The sequence below is a fragment of the Leptinotarsa decemlineata genome, unplaced genomic scaffold, assembly GCF_025532065.1.
Source record: "Leptinotarsa decemlineata unplaced genomic scaffold, Ldec_3_MD MMD2_tig00002974_RagTag_RagTag, whole genome shotgun sequence".
In the NCBI taxonomy this organism is placed as follows: domain Eukaryota; kingdom Metazoa; phylum Arthropoda; class Insecta; order Coleoptera; family Chrysomelidae; genus Leptinotarsa; species Leptinotarsa decemlineata.
The window spans coordinates 11,455,972-11,479,026 of NW_027412578.1; the positions used below are offsets into that span (position 1 = coordinate 11,455,972).

Genomic DNA, 23,055 nt, shown 5'->3' on the forward strand with positions numbered 1-23,055 from the left:
CATTCAATACATCTTCGTAGACGGCTACTGTCGAAATTTCAGCCGCATTAGGCTCGTAGTTTTGTGTTATATCGGTCGATAATGCGATTATTTTGAAGGGAAACCGCGCAGCGAAATTAAAGGGCGAAATCAATTAAATGCTGTACATTATGACTCTTCTCCTTCATAATGCTCTATTCAAGCGCATTTTTAAAGAGTTTCTGCATCGTTTTGTGACCATCCACAAAACATGGATCCACTACTTATCCTCCGGAAAGGCGATGGCCACTGTTTTCTAAGATTCATAGAATATGATCTACATCAACTACCTGACGAAGGGCGAACTGGCCAAATTATTGTGCCAAATCATTGTGCCGATTCAACGCTGATTTGCAACAAAACGGTTTCACGCGGCGGAAAAAAATTGCTCTTCCAATAAAACATCGCACTGGCTCACAAACCCATCGTCTCTACGACCAAATTGGTCGAATTGGGCTACGAACTGCTGCCCATCCACCGTATCCTCCAGATTCAACCCCGTGCGACATATCTTTATTTCAAAACTTGAGGAAATCACTCATGGGGCAGAAATGAGCAGGTTATCGCCGCCATGGAGACGTACTTTGCAGACCTTAAGGAAACGTATTTATCAGATGAGTTGACGAAGTTTAAGCATCGCTGGGTCGAGTATACCAAGCTGAAAGGAGAATTTGTTGAGAAATGTATAACTGCTTTACCAAAATGTTCGTTTTTCTTTTGTAGGCTGAGTAATTATCGAACCTCCTTCGTACTTATTCGTTTGTCGAGGAGGACGGCGAGTTTTTTCAAACGTTTTCACAAACGATATTTGTATTGACGTTGCTGGACAGTTTCATTAGTAGGCTCTGGAAGTGTTTTCCTATTTTGCGGAATCGATACGCCCTTCTTCAATTCAAGACTTAAAGTATCTTCTTCATGATGTCGGGGGTGGAAGATTTTTTTCAACACGTCACCAAAACTCCATGTCGGTTTGTTATTTGAATATTATCGAGATTGAACTCTACCTCCAACATTGAACAATCGAACTCCGGTAACTCGTGGTTAACTTCAATGTCGATCATAGAATGACTTCTGTCTGTTCTATCTGTTTAAAATATGTTTTTCCGTTATTACGAACGACAACTCTCAGTATTCGAAACTTGTGCAAACTAAGTACAAACGAGGTCTTCCTTTTCAACGTGTGATTCCTAACACTTGATACAATCAAGTGTTCAACCTGTTACGAATATTCTCTTGAGATACAACTCTGCAGAATTCTTTCCTCCTGGAAGCGGTGTCGCTCTAGAGATCTGTATAAGTTCCAATGGCTTCTGACGGACTGTTGTTGGTTCACCTTTCTTTGTATCTGGACGATTCTCGAAAGTACTTGCATTCTGTTCTGCTGAATCATTGGTCTGTGGATATCCAGGTGTGGAAAACTTTCAAAAAGTATCATTTAAGGTAGGTACACCACGCTATGGAAGTGTCACTTGAAAATACACTAGCGTTATCAGTAACCAGTACTCTGGGAAAACCATGCGTTAAGAATACAAGTTCAATGAAATTTGAACTTGTAGGTGCATAGTTTGAAATTTGAATCTCAATCCAGTTTGATTTTGCATCTACTGATTTTGAAAGATGCTTTCCTTCATGTAGACTTGCACAGTCTATGTGACCACAATATCAGTACACATCAGGTTTCTCGCAAAGACGCATTGGTGCTCTAATTTTTCTTTTTCGAACATTTGGAGAAGATACTATCCTTTTTGAACTAACAAGTCGACTGAAGAAGCACATAGTATTCATGAAATTATTGGTAATAACAATTATTCTCCTTATAGAGACGCCAAATATGTTACCAACAAAAGACTCAATATAGGAATATCTAGGACAAACAAGGCTTCTCAAGGCTGTTCTTTGCGAAGCTTCGATATCAACAGTCAATCTAGAATAGTTCTATATTTTTCGCTACAGCTTCCACTGCAAAGCAACTAGGTAGAACTCGAACTCACAAAAAACTTTCATGTTGGAGCTTGGTTTTGATGAATCAACTAGAGACATTTGGTGCTGGTTTATGAATTCTATGTTTTTATGCGTCACTTGCATTTCGTTGCCTTGTAATGGAATCTATATTGAATTGTCGAAAGATTTTTCTTTTTTGACTACTGAAATTAGTTGCGACCAATTGGGATGACGATTATTGACAAAATATTTTGTAGTTATTAGAAGGAACCTATAGCTAAACGAAACAGCGTCTCACCTCATGATATCTTTTCTGTTTTCAGATGTACCAGTTGAAGATCCCATCCTGCAGATGGATAAAGAAATCTTGGATTTTGGCTATAGATTGAGGGGAAACTGCACTGCTCCTTCATCATATCCAGCCGCAAATATAACGTGGCTATTGAATGGAAAAAAAGTAAGTATGCTTTTGAAATTTCAGGTCCTCGATTACTATTCATAAAGTGCAATTCAGTACTCTGGCTAATCATTCAAGAAAAGGCCAGTTCAACAATGCATACGTGGTTCAGCCTAGTATCACTGATCAGATCTTGACGGAATCGAACAGCATTGTCTAATATTGAATCGAAAGTGATCTGGTTTCAACTACTAAATTTTTCCTGAAAGGGAATTATGTATACTTGTATATAATCTGCCAGATGAATCATAAAAGTCATATGCAGTTTTCATCCAAGATGGCGGCCGTGGGACAAGGCCTGAAAGTCCAAAAACTTGGATTTCTCCTCTATATCTGAAATTTCGTCCTCTGACTAATTCACTGTAAGCCCAAGAAAGGTAATATTTCAACAGCTATCATCTATCAGTTTCATGTCATAAGAATCATATTCATAATCAAATAATCCAACCTCTGATCCCCTTAATCTCCGTCTTCTCACTAACACCTGGCTTACAGTTACAATTCACCTATAAGTGACCTTTTGCTGTTCCCAACCTCAGAGAAGTCATTAATAATGTGTAACACCCACGACATGAAATTTATGGTCAAAGTTTCTGGCCCCATGAGTCCAAACTTGTGGGTATTGCAGTTCGGAGTAAATCTAAATCACTCTAATGATCTTAATAATAGGAGCAATAACAGGATATGGCATTATTATTTGTCTTATTAGGTGCCTAGGGAATTGAGTAATGATGCATGTTTGCTGGAATTGAAGAAAGTGATATGAAGTAACGGTGCAGTGAAGTGGAATTGACGTTATCAGATTCGTTGATTCTGAAAATTTGGATGATAGATAGATAGATAAATATATTGAAGTTTTCCATTTGAACATATAAAAACTCAGTTCAGTGACATATAAATATATAAATGTGTAATATAACAAGATAGTATAACAGGTTTATCAACTTCTGGGAGCACATGTTTGTACAACTGAACATATAAAAAAGTAACATGTGAGACTAACTCATTCGTCTAAAAGATATAAATATTGAAATAGAATGAAACAAAGTACACTAGTAGTACTAGTCATAAAATATGGCTTCATGTTACATAACGAATCGAAAACTAGATTTTTGAACGGTTTTTGCCTTCTTCTCGGATTTTCAGTGGTGAATAATTACTGAATTTGATGGCTATATACCATGGCTTCTGCTTTTCCTTGCTTACAAACTCAATTATTCAGAATCCTTGGAAATTCACAAGCATAAACATCGCTGATCAAACCTGTTAAATAATCAAATCGATTTCAAATTGGCATATCCGCATTGTGAACTGTGAATTCAGGTACTCAATCAAGCCAAGTACCTCTACTAGTACCTACAGGGGTGTTATATAATGGCTAATGTAATGAATCATTGTTAGTTTATTGTATAAGTTTGGAAATGTCAATATAGAATGAAACTGCAGTAACGTTATTGACAAATAAAAGTGTTAAAAAACATAGAAAGTTTCATATCTGTTTTCCTCTTTATTATACGTATTTGCATAATGCAAATGCAATCGAAATAATTACTTCAACTTCAGAAAATGACTCCGAATTTGAGAAAATGAGAGATAGTTCCATAATATGCTATTTTTAATGCAGCTCTATTCAAGTGATTTCTTAAAACTCTAGTTGCACAGAATTTGCTAGCAAGTTTTTTTGCAAGATGCTGAATGTGTTCGTTGAACTTCAATTGATTATCTAGATAGACCCCCACCATTTTTGTACGTGATGAAAAATATAACTTTTCAGGGTTCCTCTTCACAAATTCTAAAATAGACATGAAGTTATCAACTGTTCGGGAATCCATCCATACAATAAGGTTCAGCTGTGTTCGAAAGAAATTCATGTCGATTGAAATACGTTGAAGATGTAGAAACAACCCAACACAAATAGAACAACACGGAATCGGCTGAATACAGGCAATAAGAAATCAGAAAGAAGTTGAAAAACGAACTCGAAAAATCTATATTACAAAATGTACAAAAAAATCACCTATTTAAAAGCAATAAACATTTTTCTCAGTTATGGAAAAATGTATCACCTTTGATTTCAATAGCTTTGTGAGATATAATATTTTTGAGTATCTCGATTCGAAATGAAAAAAAAAATACTAATAAAAAACACTGTATTCAACTTCATAATAAAACTTTCATCATTTTAAGAACACCTAACAATAGGAATATGATGACTCTTCTACCTCGTGCACCATTACATCAGCTGGACTCTATTACTCCACCAAAATATTTCAGTTCCTTCAAATGAAATAATCTACCAGGAAGAATATCATTTATATCTTTCATCACCGTAACGAGCAGCGAAACCGAGTGATACCTCTTGGGATTTTTCTTGGTTATCCTGGCTTGAGAAATGCCGTGACAGATTTTCAGATTATACAAAGTTCCTGAATTCTAATTGCGGAGCAATGTTCCAATTCACATTTTTTGTTGTCCATTGTTTTAGGATTTATCTAATACGATTGTTTACTGAACGTTCTTTTGATAAGCACAGGAAGCAGAGTACTATACAATAAAAACAAGCCTTAGAATTTAGAATAAGCAGTTTAGGCTTGATTAGGTTCTCATTGTGAGTTGGTCTTTCCGAATCTTCCTTGCTAATAGCAAAGGTTTATATTGGCATATTTTTCAAACTCCACCATAGAAGAATAGTTTTTGAATGAGGCCGATTGATCAACAAGCGAGTTATCTAGCCAGATGGAAAAGTTGAAACTCTTTATACTCTTGCAGGAAAAGACTGCATATGGGATCTACCAACAGTCTGTTCATATGATTATTCTAATGACATTGACTTATGAGCAGGTCTGTTGGATAAAATAGGTCATTCTGCTGTATCCTGAAGAATAACCAGGGGAAATGAAGAAATTGAAATGAGCGGAGGTGAAGCAAGTGAACAATATAATTTTTTGATGTCTGCGAACAGCCAGTAGTCGCTGGGAGCCAAATCTGGCGAATATGATACATGCGGGAGCAACTAGAAGTCTATTTCATGAAATTTTAACATCACTTTTATTCATTTGTGACATTGTGGCATTCAGAGTGCTATTTTACCATCTACGTCACTCTTACGGTGTAAGACACCGGTGTTTTACGCTCCGGAGGATATTTAATGCATTGTGGGGAACGAGAAATGCCAAATTTATTGGAACTGTTCGTTCCCCACCCTTAGGCTCATACAAGCTGATGAGCCTGATGTAGTCCTTCTCGACCACCAGAGGAAAACGATATTTGTCGTGGAGTTTTCAGCTCATGGCGAGACGAATATCGTTCGAAAAGAGGGGGAAAAACGGATAAAATATCGAGATTTTCTTTTCGAACTCCACAGACTCTATCCAGACCACTCTGTCGAGATGATTTTTTTGATTATTGGAGTCCTCTACTCTCAAAACTTAAAATCATACCGACTTGCCGCATTAGGGCATAAATCTTAGCAGGACAGATACAGAAGGCTATCATTCTTGGTTCACTCCGTTTGCTTAGGGCACATGATTGTAGGACACAATGATCATTTACCCCACGTCGTGTGGAGTGGTCGGGTAATATCACCCGAAGACGATTGTGGATACTAACAATCGAAACGTCGTGACGTAACTTAGTTTGGAATCTTTTAATTTTTATTTTTCAGTTATTGTAAATAATATTTTTTCATTTTCAGCTCAAATCAATTTATATTATATTAGACAATGGAAGTCCGAACTGATGAAATACATCACGAAACATTGTCAACCACCTTCAAACAAACATACAGGGCTATTCAAATTCGTTTCTGTACATGGGATCTTGTAATCGATAAGAGATAGAGTGTCGGTTAAATTATGGCATAGTTTCGTATTTCAGAGACCTATTTAATGATGTGAAGAAATCGAATATAACTCTTTTGGTTCTGGAGATATACAGGAAAAACAAAAAAATCCCAAAATATTTTTTGCCCGTATCTTATTTATTCGCAGGCATATTGAAAATCTGTCCACAATTTGCTGTAGGCACTTGATGTGGGCTCTCAGAATATATCCATGAATCTTTTATACAGGGTGTCATCTGACTTGGGACACTCCCATCTTTGAATTTTTAAATACGGACCTGTATTTTTGTTGTAGTTTTTGGATCGTAGACATTCACTTTATACTGAGAAATTGAATTCAATTTTATATTTCGTGAGTTTTCGGTAATATTCGATTATAATTGTGTGAATTATAACCTTTCAAATTACGGCCCTGGAAATTGGTTGACTGAGTTGAATAAAAACACAATAGCAACTTTCACGTCTCCCTATGTACAGTTTTTCGATAGTTTTTTTTCATTTTCACGTACCTATTTATATTTTTCCATTGCTCTGAGCGTTCGAATAAAAAAACCTTTTATGATTATCTGAAACATATCTACAACAGAAATATATTACATGTGTTTTGATGAGCAGAAAAAAAAAGTAGCAATAATAACATCCGAAACGAACACTATAATTATAATGAAAATTTAAATGAAGTGAGTACTTTATATACACAAAAAAATTAATTGTGCAATAAATGTTCGAATTGGAGTCCTCCCATTTCGAGACAAATAATGGGACAATAAGATGGTCTGCAAGATCACCAGATCTTACTATTTTGGACTTTTTTCTATGGAGGACATTAAAAAATAGGATTTACGCTGGCAGAGGAATAGAAAATGTGGAAGACTCGAGATTGAGGATATTGAATGATTTCGCAACAATGCAGCAAATAAGTGTATTAAGGGCAATAAGTAATATGAAAAACTTAGTTTAAAAATGTCTCGAAATGGAAGGACTCCAATTCGAACATTTCTTGCGCCAATAATTTTTTTAGTTTCCTATATAAATTACTTCATTTCTATTTTCATTACAATTATAATGTTCGTTTCGGATGTGATTATTGCTATCATTTTTTTTTCTGCTCATTAGAACACATATAATAATATATTCCTGATGTAGATATATTTCAAATAATCATAAAAGGGTTTCTTAGTTTTCTTATTCGAAGTTCATTGTAGAAAACGCTCAGAGCAATGGAAAAATATGAATGGGTACCTAAAAATGAAAAAAAACACTACGATATATAGGGACACGTGGAAGTTGCCAGGGCCGTAATTTATAAGGGAATAATTCACACAATTATAACCGAATATTGGCGAAACATCCCGAAATATAAAATTGAATTTAATTTTTCAGTATGAAGTGAACGTCTACGATCCAAAAACTACAACAAAAAATACAGGTCCGTATTGAAAAATTCAAAGATGGGGGTGGCCCAAGTCAGATGACACCCTGTATGGATATATTCTGAGAGCACACATCAAGTGCCGATAGCAAAATGTGGACAGATTTTCAATATGTCTGCGAATAAAAAAGATATAGGCAAAAAATATTTTGGGATTTTTTAGTTTGTATATCTCCAGAACCAAAAGAGTTATATTCGATTTCTTTACATCATTGAATAGGTCTCTAAAATACATAACTTTGCCACGATTTAACCGATACTCTATCTATTATCGTTTACGAGATCTCCATGTACAGAAACGAATTTGAATAGCCCTGTATATTAGAGAATTGAGCATAATGTTAGTCCCTGCTCTGAGAGGTCTGAAAATGTACTGAGATCGTGAAACTGGCCGTGGTACATTGAAGTTAATTTGTACCAGAATTTCAGGACAGTCAACTCTCTCATTCACATTTTCTGCGATGCTCTAAACTAAAAAGTTCCAAACGTTCATATATGACATCAATACTGATACCTCTCTCGGGGTAACAACTCTCTATTCTGTAAACTAGAAATGTTCAAAACTTTCTTTGCACTCTTTCAATGGCTATGTTATGAATCTAATAGAATGGACGCCAGACGATACTTGCATATCTAAAGAAATGAACTTTTAACGTTTAAGCCAGTCTCGAATATACCTACACAGTAGGTTGAATAGACTGACGCCTATCAGAAAACAACTACTCCCCTGGCTAATACCACGAAGGGCGTTGGATTATATCCGACAGGCGTCAGTGCAGGAATCTTCACAGAAAATTTCCTGCACATGCAATTGACGATACAACTGAAAGAGTCGACCTTCAATTTTGGAACGGGCGCACTTGTCTTGTTCTTGGTCAACAGTGAGCTCGCGCGGCACCCACTTGAACAGAGCTTTCTCATAGTCAAATACTCATGCTATATAAAGCCAACATATTCTTTTGATATCTGTACAATGTCAGCTAACTTCTGCAACTTCACTATTCGATAATTCACAACAATTTTGTGAATTTTTTTATGTTTTCTGGTGTTTCTGCCTCATTTAAACGTTAATTGCGTTCTGCATCATCGGTGTCTTTACGACCATGTGTAAAGTCAGCAAACCAACGTTTTTTTGTTGTTTTTGACGGAGCGGAGTCCTCATAACACGTTTTATACCATTGCTTCCCTTGAATGTTATTTTCTGCCATCAAGAAGCAGTGTAAAATTAAAACACGAAACTGTTTATCTTCCATTGCTTTGAGAATAACAAAAGTAGTGTCTCAGCACATAAATTTATGAGTGGAATATCACGAAATCTCAACAACTTCTTTTTGAAGGTTAGCATTAACTAAAAAAGCGATGAATGCAATGCATAGCGCCATCTATGTGTTAGCTCCTGTAGTATTATCAGTTTCCAGATATATTTGTCTTCAAATTGGAGTTTTATCAATTCGTTCAAAAGGTCGATGTTTCATATTTTGTATTGTAAGAAAGAAGTGGGAAATGAAGTAAAACTCGAGAATATTTCAAGCTGAATGATGCGACGACATCGCGTTGAGCGAATTTAAATTCAAATACCGTTTAAGTGACCTTCGAAATATGAATACATTGTATTGTTGAACTGATTTTTCAGAATTGGCAATCAATAAATTTTCAACGAATGATCAGAATGATGTTATTGGAAAATGTATAGCTCGCTGAAAATATTACATTTTCCCGGAGTGATTTATGATACGCGTCCATGCTTTAAAAACCATATTGCCTCAAAAAGAACATATTTTACTGAATATTCGATAATTGAATAACTGTCACTGATGATATTTCCCGTTGGCGATATAATATGATGAACTGAATGACATTATTGCCAGCCTAGTAGTAAAAGCATCAACATATCAATCAGATATAAATTGGGCTCGATTTATTTCATTACATTGAGTGCTTGACATTCAAAATTGATTCATAATTGCAATGTATCAACAACGTATGAAAATAATTATTGTGATTATGGGAGATTCGATTCATTGATGATTTCCCACAAAGTATAGTAGAAGTTCTAGGTGATTCACAATACCTACGCTCTCAAAATTCCTTTGTCACAAATCATGATATACCTACTGAAAGTATGACTGAATGCGCCGTATGGAAGCAAAAGCCAGGAAAACCTAGAGAGAGAGAGAGGGGACCTACTGAAAGTGAAAAGTCGTTTGAAACATGGAACCGAAACCACTTTGAATAATCTCAATACATCGTAAAGTGAAATTCCAACAAAACACCAATTTCTCTGAGGTTAAATTGTGAATAGTCTCAATGACAAGATACTATGTTATATGGTACACTTAGATTTTTCTTTGACTCATTTAGTTCCATAGATTCCAACAAATTCATGATTTTTCCTTTTTCGCATCTGTTGAGCATTTTTGAATTATCTTTATCCATTTTATGCTTTGAATTTTGAAGATGTTCGTACATTAATGATTTTTCATTCGAAATGATATATTCACGGTATCTTATATCAAAATTTCTACCAGTACGACCTGTATATCTGGCGGGGCAACACATTCTAGTCGATAATACCAGATCTCTTCCCTGTGTCTAATTTAGGTTTGGCATTGAAATAATCTGTTTCCTAAATTTCCGTTGGATGTGTAGGGTGTTTGTAGATTGAATTTTGAAAGATTATTTTCAATATTCTCGGAGATTCTACTTGCATAATAGATACTAACATGAATTTCACTAGTTCGGACTTCCATTGTCTATTATATAAAATGATTTGAAATCCCTGAAACAAGTAAAAAAGAATAATTAAAAAAGAATAGTTGAAAATAACAATTATATTAAGCAACAATAAACCTGAAATGAAATAATAGTAAAATAACCTACAAGTAAAAATATAATAATTGAATAAATAAAAATTAAAGGAATGCAAAAAGAAAATAATAAAAATAAAAAAGTGTAGAGATTCCAAGTCACGTTAGTTCACGACGTTTCGATTGTTGGTATCTACAATCGTCTTCGGGTGATGATTGGACTGATTCCTCCGAGAGATGACTATTTTATAGGTCGTTGAAATACTTTCACTTTCTCTACTCTCCATTTTCCGCTTCACTGATTCCGTGAGAGATGACCGATTTGGCGGGAGTTGGTCATTTCTCGTTTGATGATGGGTTTCCATATGTTTCGTATATCTACGCTGGCCTGGCTGAATACGTTGTTGGACAACATGTATGCGGCTTCCTTAAATTTTCTCCTGAACCAATGTTCCTCTCTGTGCAAGATCTCAGCTTGGGACCACTCGATGTTGTGTTGATGGGTCCAAACATGGTCTGCTATTCCTGATTTGCTGGTTTCTCCTCGCTGTGTGTGCTTCTTGTGCTGCACAAGAAGCACACACAGCGAGGAGAAACCAGCAAATCAGGAATAGCAGACCATGTTTGGACCCATCAACACAACATCGAGTGGTCCCAAGCTGAGATCTTGCACAGAGAGGAACATTGGTTCAGGAGAAAATTTAAGGAAGCCGCATACATGTTGTCCAACAACGTATTCAGCCAGGCCAGCGTAGATATACGAAACATATGGAAACCCATCATCAAACGAGAAATGACCAACTCCCGCCAAATCGGTCATCTCTCACGGAATCAGTGAAGCGGAAAATGGAAAGTAGAGAAAGTGAAAGTATTTCAACGACCTATAAAATAGTCATCTCTCGGAGAAATCAGTCCAGTCATCACCCGAAGACGATTGTAGATACCAACAATCGAAACGTCGTGAACTAACGTGACTTGGAATCTCTACACTTTTTTATTTTTATTATTTTCTTTTTGCATTCCTTTAATTTTTATTTATTCAATTATTATATTTTTACTTGTAGGTTATTTTACTATTATTTCATTTCAGGTTTATTGTTGCTTAATATAATTGTTATTTTCAACTATTCTTTTTTAATTATTCTTTTTTACTTGTTTCAGGGTTTTCAAATCATTTTATATAATAGACAATGGAAGTCCGAACTAGTGAAATTCATCACGAAACATTGTCAATCACCTTCAAACAAACGTTAGATACTAACATATTTGTGTTCTGGTCTTGTGGAATTTGAATATAGCTCTTTCGTTTCTGATTTTTCTTGATATTTCATTATAATGTTGGTAACTAGATTGATAGATATTTTGTTATTGACTGCTACTTCTTTAATGAAGGCGTGAACATAAATTTCCACAAAATAAACAAGACGTCAATCAAATGAGTGATGCAATAATCTTGTGTATTATTTCTCGTGGTTGGGACATTTTTCGGTTATAAGAATATGAAATTTTGGACCTAGGTATAAATAACTTTTCTGACCTTTTTTTTATTCATATATGTAGTTATGTATGTCTGTGGAATGCGATTTGGTATCATGTAAGTGTTAAATTTTCAAAAGCGTCAGAGGAAACATTCATCCGAAGTAGGCTTGGATCCCAATTTATTAAATAACTTTTATTTCACCATAGCGGACCAACTCACCGAAAATATATCATCAACAGTTAATCCCTTTAATTTTCTTCCCAATATTGACATATCAGAAAGTTTCTCGCTCTATGAAACAAATCCCGAGGAAATAATAGCAGTTATCAAAAATATCAAAAACAAGAATAGCAAAGGTATAGACGATATTTCTGCCAAAATTTTTGAAAATTTACTTTATTCAACCTCAGTGGTTTTATCACAACTCATAAATCAGTCTTTTGAATCTGGCGAGTTCCCATCGTTTCTGAAGATATCTCTGATAATCCCTTTGTATAAGGGTGGACCCAATGACGACCTTTCCAACTTCCGGCTTATAGCACTTTGTCCTACCCTTGCTGAACTCATAGAAAAACTAGTGAAAAGCAGAATTTTATGTTTTTGCAATGATAATAACATCCTTACTTCTCGTCAATTTGGATTCCAAGCAAATAAGGGTACTAATGATGCTATGTTAGATGCTATCGTTATAAACGATATACTCCGAAAATAACGCTAAAGAAGCAGTCGCTGCTATTTTCTGTGATCTATCGAAAGCTTTCAACTGTGTCAACCATAAGATCCTTCTTAATAAGTTGCAACAGTATGGCTTCAGAGGCAACACTCTCCACTGATTTCATTCGTACTTATCAGGTCGCAAACAGGTAGTTGAAACAACCGATTGTTCGTCTGCTCAAACTATTAAATGTGGTGTACTACAAGGATCGAACCTTGGCCCAATTTTGTTTCTTATCTACATGAATGACTTAGCTTTTATAGATATAACGGCCACAATTACTCTCTTTGCTGATGACACCACTTTATTATGGCACAACAAGGACATTCCTACCCTTCAAGATGCCATCTCAGCTGACATCAACAATATCAAAGAATGGTGCGACTGCAATAAGTTATATTAATAAAACTAGCATACTTACTTTCCACTGCAACTTACCTGAGATCTGCCTTGGTGACAAAATCTTAGACAGGGTACATAATTATAAATTTCTAGGGTTAAACATTGATGATAAACTGAAATTTAAAAATCACACAATAAACTTAAGCAAGAAGCTTGCCTCAGGTTGCTATGCACTAAGAGTGATTTCTAGAGAACTAGGCTACTCCCATTCAAGGACAGCTTATTTCGCTCTAATAGATCCCCATATTGAATATGGAATTGCCTTCTGGGGAGTCTGTTCTAGAGATTTATTTCAAATGATTTTTGTGCTCCAAAAAAGGGCTGTCCGATATATGTGCAAAGCAGCTCCAGGGATCCATGCAAGCCTCTTTTCATAGCTCACGGTATTTTAACAGTAGCTGCCCTGTTTATCTTGGAATCAATTTGCTTGATAGAAAAAAATATTCTTGTGCATCTCCCCCTTCCTCATATTATACTCGTAGCCACTATAGTAACATAGATCTGCCTATTCCTGCGAGCTCCCTTGTTAGGGATTCAATTATATTCAACGGTATCAAACTGTTTAATCACTTACCAGCCCGAATTGAAGAAATTATAGTGCTTAACAAATTCAAAAAAGCAGTTGAAATACCACTTTTTGATAGGGCCTATCATTCAGTTCAGGAGTATCTTGACGATTCACTTGAATCCTAACTTTTATTTCTATGTCCTGTTATTTCCAGCTGGATATCTCAGTGTATTCCACATTTTTAGCTTATGTTATTGTACTTTGTTTAAATTGTGTATGTTTTTTTATGTAGATTCTTATATCTTACATATTACTTATGACTTTGTCTACAAGATGTAGTTCTTCAGACAATAAAGTATATTTGAATGATTGATTGATTATTATTGTTATAATGGATACCAATATGTTTTGGCACAATCATGTCGCGGGAATTGCAACGGCTGCTTGTCAAAAGCTTGAAACATTCTTCCGAACCAAAAAACTTAACACACCTCACCATCTTTTGATGATATATGAAGCTCATTTCAGACCTTCTTCGGAGTATTGTTCTCATGTATGGAGCACTGATCCCAAACATACCTCGAATCTGCTAGATTCCATCCAGAAAATAGCCAGCCACCTAATTTGGGACCCCAACGTAACTTGCATCCTTGACAGTCTGGAACATTGAGGAAACAATAGAGATTTATGTAGCTTTCATAGATTATTTCACGGAAGGTGTCCAAGTGACTTGGCACATTTGATTTCACCAAGAGCGGTACATATCAGAAATACGCGACGGACTGTGGCTGCTCATCGTTTTGAGGTTCAACTCAGTACACCTCGAACTTCACTGTTCAAGAAGTCTTCCATTTGGCGAAATGCGTTTATGTGGAATAAACTTTCGGAGAACGTTTTTACGAATCTCCATCGCTTCGGACTCTTGATAAAGATATTAGAGAAAATGAGCCATATAATGCTTTTTCCACGACAATCACCAACCGAGCAGAGAATCTCCACCACTCAAACTCATTCTGAAAAACAACTTCAGAATTTTCGAGACCGGACAACTATCGTTCTTGTTTTATTCTCTTCAGGACTGGAAAGGCCTGAAAGCATTTGAACTCATCGAGTGGAGATGTGAGTAGACTCTTCACGTGTATTTGTTATTCTCTGATGAACAGAAGTGGAGCACTGTAGCGTCAAAAGGGTATATATCGTTTTGAAGTGTACAGGAATGTCTCAGAGTTGGAAAAAAAGGATATGAACTCGTCATTCGTTATAACCTTATCGAGGCTTGATAATTTCATTACACAGCAATGATTCAAAAGTTAACTGAAGAAACTTTGGAATTGAAATTGTTGAAGAATGTTGGAAAAGGGATTGTTTTCTCTCATGCCTCAAATGAAAATGAAGTAGTTAACCATAATTCACGTTCACCTCGTCCAATATTCGCCTGGAATAGTAATTTACGTGATACGTCGAAAAATCCGGACGAGCCGTAGAGGAGGGGCCTGTGTGACACTATTGATTTTACTTCACGACAGAATAATATTCAAAATCGCGTCAACCACCCGTTTTCAAATATAGAACTCTTCTTCTACCGCTCGTGATTAACCCTCGGTAGATAATAACATTATCCTGAGGAGGTTAAAGGGCACGACAGTGGCACTTACGACCTGATGACTTCGACAATTGCGTGACTAGCCAAACGTCAGATACAAAACCCTCGTGTGAACTCCTTAGAGCCCAAAGACTTCGCAAACACCGCCTCAGATGACCAGTTTCCAGAAAAATCCTCACAATCACTCTCTCTCTCTCTCTCTCTCTATCAAAGAACGCAAGAAATCCCTAAATTTGCGCTTAACCCTGTCATAAGTATTTTTTGAAACCACCCACGATAATCGCGAGGGGTCATTTTTTCTGTCAGTTGATCTCGATTTGCCAAACTTATCCTTGATTGGCCTATGGCCCAACTTTTGGTTGAGATGGTTGCTGATTTTCTGCCATTCTCACCAAAATGGTCCCACGCGAAAGGGTTCAAGGAAAAACCATAATTCGCATGGCTATACTGTTTATAAGTTTCAAAGTTTGGAAGCTGACATATTCCCGACTGGTTTTTTCCTGTCGGTTACAGATACGTGAAAATTATGCCGACTCCTCGTGTTTCAAAAACCCACCGCCGATGACTTTTATAAACATTCTCATGGCTTGCCGGGCCGTTGAATTTCATGAGGTATAGGGCCGGGCGTTTAAATTCCTGCATTCAAAGTGCATTTGTCTATTTTTGAAGCCAGTAATACCAGAAAACATAGCTTTTGCTAGATATTACAACACACTACATCAAAACTGAACGAAAAATTAGTTACATGTCACCATCTTATACCACTGGCCTATTTCCACTTTCGAACATCACCGCAACACTGACCCGATCGATACTGGAACTTTTCTCAACGCTACACCACAAGTCTGTTATTTATTCTTGTCAGCTTCCGTAAATCAAACATGAAAAATACCTTTTCCGGACCGGGCCCGGATTCGATGTTTGCCCAATAACCCGGATCCGAATTATTATTCCTGATGAGAAGGATCGCAACGGCCGATAAATCCTGATTAGCTATACAACATCGTTTTCCAATCGAAGGATGCATTTTGAATATCAAGTTTCTTGCCAGGCAACTAGAGGAGATTCGTTCTCGAAGGAAAGGAAATGGGAACTTCATCCTTATCATATGAACTTTGAACAGATTTATTTATCTGAGGAAAAGGGTCGTCTCAACCATACTCGATTATTTTGGAGCATGATGTACTTTATTCGGATTGGAACAACACTATTTATTTGTCTATCCCAAGTCCAGTTGGAGACCAAGTAGGTACCACGTTGTCTCACAACAAAATAATTTTTTTTGTAAATAGATTAATTCTGAATTGAGACTTATTGGGAGTCATTAGTAACATCAAGCCATAGATCTTATCATCAATGTTGAACACAATCTTAAATTAGTTTTGAATTATTTTTTATTTTGTGTTACTATTGAAGCGTGTTTTTCTAAACTATCATTCATTTTCCACTTTGTAACTGTAACTTTGTAACTGTAACTTTGTAACTGTAACTTTGTAACATCATTGTGAAACTGATTCGGAATACAATAAACAAAGTTTTATACAACAGGTCTGACACAAAACGCATCAAAGTTCCGAAAATTGAAATAAATGGGTTCTATTTTTTCAAATTTCCGTAGCTACTGCCATGCATAGACGAAATGTTCGTTTTCAACCTGATATTTAACAATTTTCCCACAAAAACATAATGAATTGGATAAAATTTGACCTGTGATGATATTGGTCTATTGGAAGATCCATGCTACATATTCCTATTCTGATCTCCAATACTGTACCCACCAAATTTTGAAACGATCAACAGAATCTATACACAACATGGTGTCCACTGAGTTCTCTATTACTTTCAACAAACAACTACTACCAGAAGAATATAACGAGCAACTCTTTTGTGTCGTATCTTCCTCTTTTTGTAATTGGTATATATTGAGTATACGCTCCGCAGGTAGACAACACCCAGTTAACTCTAACGAAGTTTTTAACTTCCCTGTCGTCATTTGGTAGAACTTCTTTACTCGAGGGCATCCATTCCTTTGAGAAGAAATTGCTGTGTGGATAGAAGTTTTTTATTATCCGATGTTAACTCGTGAATTTCTTTCTGGCGAGCTGAAGTTTGTCGAGGAATTTGTGGAAAACGCATCGGTATGCGACAGCAGGCGCTGTTTTATGGAAGATTCTTGCAAAGGCTGGTATACAAGCGGGATTCAAAACAGAAGTTCATCGCTTTCGTTTAGGAAAAATGTTTCGATTCATTGAAAAAGAAATAGGATTACCAAACGTGTGGGGATCCTTCAAGAACTACAATTTGAGATAAAATCAGGACTACTAATCTTTCTCCCACTTAGTGTAGGCACTAGGATTTTGTAGATATTTGTCAGAAGATCAATATTTCTCTGGCTAGTACTAACGTAGATGACTGAATTGATGAATGGTATTCCAACGAAATATGCTCCATACCATGAAGAAATTATCAAGGCGTTTCATAATACTGATCTTCGAAGACTTATAATTGCCTGAAATAGAAACTGAGGTTTATAATAATGCTCTTAGCGAAGAGATTGGGTTTCAAATCCATTCAAAAGCAAAGGCTCAAAAAAATTTCTGAATTGAAAAGCATGGGTCCGGAACATTCACTTTTCGCAATCACCAAAAATGCAATAATCTTGCTTCGCATCGTATAAAATTATGATTAATTTTGAACATGTATCGATATATATGGAAGAAAGGAAATGAAAATTGGCATCAAAAGTAGATAATAAACAAAAAATAGAGGTAGAAAGACAGTTGTATGTATCTCTATTAGCGGTATAGAAATGAATTGAGTAAATTAATACGAATAACAAAAAATTACTATTACAGAAATAAACTGAAGGAAAATAGCGTAGATTGCAAAGAAACATGGGAAACAATCGATGAAATAACTAATAAAAATATAAAACAGGAAAATTAGGGGAAATCAAATTGAAAGATAGGATATTTGGGGAAGATAAGGAAAAGACAAACGTTTTCAATAAATATTTCGCTAGTGTTGGCACAGAAATGACTAAAAAAATAAATAAATCATATAAAATGACCCCACAAATTTTTGAACGACAAATCAATAGTAAATTCAATATTTCTCACCCCGGAAAATTATAAAGAAATTATAAACATTATATCAAAATTAAAAAACAATTGTGCACCTGGTCCCGATGGAATTAGTTCCAAACTTCGACCAATTTCTGTAATAGATAATTTTGCAAAAATATTGGAGCATGCCCTCAAAATTCGTCAACTGGAATTGTTTCAAAAAAATGAGGTATTAACAGAAAGGCAGTATGGATTCATTAATGGAAGTAATACTGAACTAGCTGTTTCAGATTTATTTAAGCAAGCATTGGATGCCTTAGACAATTCAAAAAAGTGTCTTGCATTTTTTCTTGATTTGGCCAAAGCCTTTGATACAATTTCTCATGAACCACTCTTAAATAAACTGAATTTATATGGAATACGAGGACCAGTAAATAATGTTTTCACAGATTATCTTTCTTGTAGAACCCAACGGGTCAAAATAGGTAACAATGTTAGTGAACTGGCTAAAATCTCTAGTGGCGTACCTCAAGGTACCGTTTTAGGCCCAATACTATTTTTAGCGTATATTAATAGTTTAAGTCGCATAAATAATTTCAAAGGGCACCTCATATCATATGCTGACGATACTGCAATTATCTGTACAGGTGATACATGGCAACAGATATATAAAGTAGCAGAAGAGTGTTTGGGTAAAATACAAATTTGGTTAAGTAACAGTCTTCTCAACCTCAATGTTGAAAAATCGAAATTTAATACTTTTACTCTTCTGAGCAACCACCAACCTGTCCAACAAAAAATTCATTTACATATGCCAAAGTGTTCTGAAACCATTTGTGAATATCCATATATTGAAAAAGTAACTAAACTAAAGTATTTAGGAGTTGTAATGGACCAACATCTGAGATGGGATGAACATTTGCAATATATAGTAAAAAGACTTAGACATCTTAGCTATAAAATGTATGAACTCAGGGATATACTCACAAAAAAAACTCAATTTTCGTTTACCAATCTCTTGTTGAGTCAGTTATACGATATTGTATCACAGTGTGGCGTGGAATGTTTGAGAATGTGCTAAATATTGTACAGGTGCTCCAGAATACAGTTTTAAAAATAATGTTAAAAAAACAGACAATTTGATACAGAAAAACTCTATTCTGAAACTAGTCTGCTTGATATAAGAAGTTTGTTTGCCCACCAGTGTCTTATCAATTATTCTAAGGCAAATACAAAGTACACCAGAAATGTACATAATTTATCCATTGATATAAAAAAGTCATACCCAACGTTCAGTCTACTATTTCGCTCCAAAACTGTATAAAATGCTTCCCCTTGAAATTCATAATTGTAAATAATACCCGTATAAACAGTTTATTCAAACATACCCAATAACCCAGAAATGTCACTCAGTACCTACATTGTCTAATCTTCCAATGCGTCTTTCAGTATATATGTACCTATTTCTAATATTATGTAAAGCTAGATGTATAGATAATTATAGGTACTTATTCTCATAAAATATACCAGCTTCCTCTGTCTTTTCACTAATACAACTGCAACAGTTATTCAATATTTTATTACTTTTGTGCCTGATATATTTTTAAAGTACTTCCACGGGGAGACAGACGGAAGCACATTACAAGCCACCTGCGCTTAGGCTGCTTTCCTCAAACTCCTAGTGGTCCTAAGCATAATATTGATGAATTGTTTATTAACATATTCCAAATGATTTGAATTGAAATTGGAATTGTAAGTGAAAAATTAGCAAATCTTCCACTGTGTTTTGGTAGGTTGTGTCGCTAGTAATCTGCTTGATTTCCTGTAGCGATTTGTTGTAACAGAGAATCACATTGTGGGATTGAGAATCTCAAGGGTGAGTTGACGTATGCTGAAGGATTCGCAAATGACTCCCACTTCGTATCTGTCAAAAGACTCTCACTTCGTGTCTCGCAAAAGAAATGCATTTCATGATAGAGTATGTAATTTTTTACTTTTGATAGTTGATCGGCAGCTGTCTCGCTATTCTCGCATAATATTCAAAAAAAGGGCCACCTCAATTGGTACCTACTATTGGATATCGTCAATTGTGCATACCTAATTGATCTGGCTTATTTTCTCCGGAGTAAAACCCCACACATACTGATTTGGAGACAATCAGTATTAGCTTGTTTCTTCTCCAACACCAGGTACTGAATCAATTCAGAAGTTTGATACTAAGTTGCTTTGAATTATGATCAGATATACATATAGTGCTATTATTCGCAAACTTTGTTATATACCCCTCTTGTATATAAAAAGGGAAGTCATTACTTCACGACGTTTCGATTGTTAGTATCCACAATCATCTTTGGGTGATAACTGATTCTTCGATATCTGACTATTCATAGGTGAAGTTGCTTCACCTATCCCCTCTTCCCTCTCTCCGCTTCATCGGTTTTGGCGGGAGATGACCGTTTGACGGGGACCGTTTGGTTTAGGGAATTTTTCCCTAAACCAGTGTTTCTCTTTGTGGATGATTTCCGCTTGAGCCCATTTGATACTATGTTGATGAGTCCAAACATGCTCTGCTATTCCGGATTTGCTGGTTTCTACTCGCTATGTGTGTTTGTTGTGCTCAGCAATGCGAACTTGCAATGACCTCCAGACTCAATATCATTTCTCACCAAATATATTGTAACTTCCTAGGGCAGAAATCAATCAGCAATTCTATCTTGTTTTGTATTATGAGAACAGTATCAGACAGTCCCCGAAGCACTTTGGAATTATTCAATATGCATCAACTATATGATGAAAACTATTTGCTGAGATTAATTATTCAGTCAACAACTGTGAATTCTATTATCTATTCCTGGAATTAGTGAGAGTTATAGAAGTTATATCCGGTTCATCACTTAGGGCATGTTCCATCGAATTCAATGCGAAACTAGATATCTACAATCGTTATTTCTATAAAGTTAGTCGTGTCTACGCCATGAGTACCTAGAGTAGTACAGTGAAAGAAGCTGATTGCAGAAAGAGTCAAAGATATATTATGACAATGTAACATCTTCGTATACAAGAAGTAAACGAGGTGTAGAACCAATGCATATATAATTATCGCAATAGGGAGTCACTTATGGAAGTGTGTAGCCACAATTTCAAAATATTTGACACAGAAATTGCGAGGATATGCCATTTGTTTGTCAAAAGCAAATCCAAACTAAGACATGTAATATTGACCCTGGTCCTTCTCAGTAGATTATTGAAATTATCTACCTGCAACTTCTATACAGCCACATCCATTCTCTGAAATGAACACTATATTTTTTCTCTCCCCATCCAATGATTATTTTTCTTGCTTTCCTAATGCTCTCTCTTTAGTACTCTATCCATACTGGAAAACCGCTCCATCCCCTGCAAAATAGGTAACTGACATAGACTACACAATAGTTTCACATTATAAATACGTTAACGTGTTAGAAATCACACGGTCAAAGCTAAGACCCCGTTAATTCTCAGCTCACTTAAGTTTTGACTTCTGAGGGTCGTCATTCGTAGGGGTGCGACAGCTGGTTAACGGAATGAACTGATTTTTTTTATATTATTTTCTGATCTGAAGCACGAAATACAACTGTTTTGAAAATCACAAAAACAACACTCAGTTTTTGGAAATTTTTCAAGTTCAAGTTTTCCAGGTTTTGGGATCTTCAAAAAGAAGTATAGCGCCCACAATATTCTACTAGGAATGTCTCTGCAGTATGGTGATACATATGGGCGTATACTGGTCTTTCGGAATCTTTAGATTCTGTTGAGAAAATAATCTGTTTTTCCGCTAACCAGCTATCGTACCCCTAAGAATAACAAATATCAGCAGAAGTCGAAACTTGCGCGAGCTAAGGATTAACGAGGGCTCATCTTTTAACGTGTGATTCCTAACACGAGTTGGACGATAGCAAAAGAAAATCGATCGTTCAGACTGGGGCTTGAACCATCGACCAACACGTGAGTGAATAAAGCACCCACGTTGAACTAACCGGCTACCGACCGTAAAAAAAAATATTTCCACTTGGAAACATCGATTGTCGTTTTTTCAGTTGGATGTTTTCAATTATTTCTGCTTTGTGGCTGAGTCTTCGACAAGTAAAATAAATGATACACCCAATCCCCTAATATCCCTTAAATATGTTGACATTAGAAAAAAAAATTGTTTAACCAGTGACAGTAGACACTCAAATACAATAAAGATAATGATAAGCAAGATCTCAGAAGTAGACAATTTCTTGATGATAGTTTTTGAAAATTTATCATAAAAAAAATTTGTTTTCATTTCCTGAATACGCCAACTTGGTTGGTGAGTCATGCGTCAAGAAAAGTATTGAATTTCTGGTGTTTGGGGAAAGAACTTGTTCTGGATCATTGCTCAAGGTTGGAAACATGGCTTTTGTGAGATGCAAATTGATTAATTTAGGCTAAAACGTGGAACGGAGGGATTCAAAAACTATATTTTCTCATGGATCAAAGAGGGTTTCAGAAACTATTTTCAAGTCACGAAGAAGGATCCACATATCACATGTTTTCTCTTCACAATGATTGAGTGTAAATCTTTCAGCAAAAAAAATTCTATTGATACATCTATTACTGGAGAATCGATATTTTTTTCATGAGAGTTTGGTTTTCAGGAGAAAACAGCAATATTCTGAAATAGGTTCCATTGATGCATTGAATTTCCTCTTTTTCCAAATATTCCCTACTATCTTTACAGGGTGAACCACCTATGAACGATAGGTGGTTCCGTCAAAAAGTT

General features: G+C 35.7%; 1 protein-coding gene across 1 annotated transcript in view; it reads left to right on the plus strand.

Moving 5' to 3' along the window:
• Positions 1-23,055, plus strand: part of LOC111515897 (uncharacterized) — a 258,991-nt gene that overhangs the window by 211,428 nt on the left and 24,508 nt on the right. Inside the window, exon 4 of the mRNA XM_074177477.1 lies at positions 2,283-2,416. Coding sequence (XP_074033578.1) covers positions 2,283-2,416 — 134 coding nt within the window. The remainder of the gene's footprint in view (positions 1-2,282; positions 2,417-23,055) is intronic.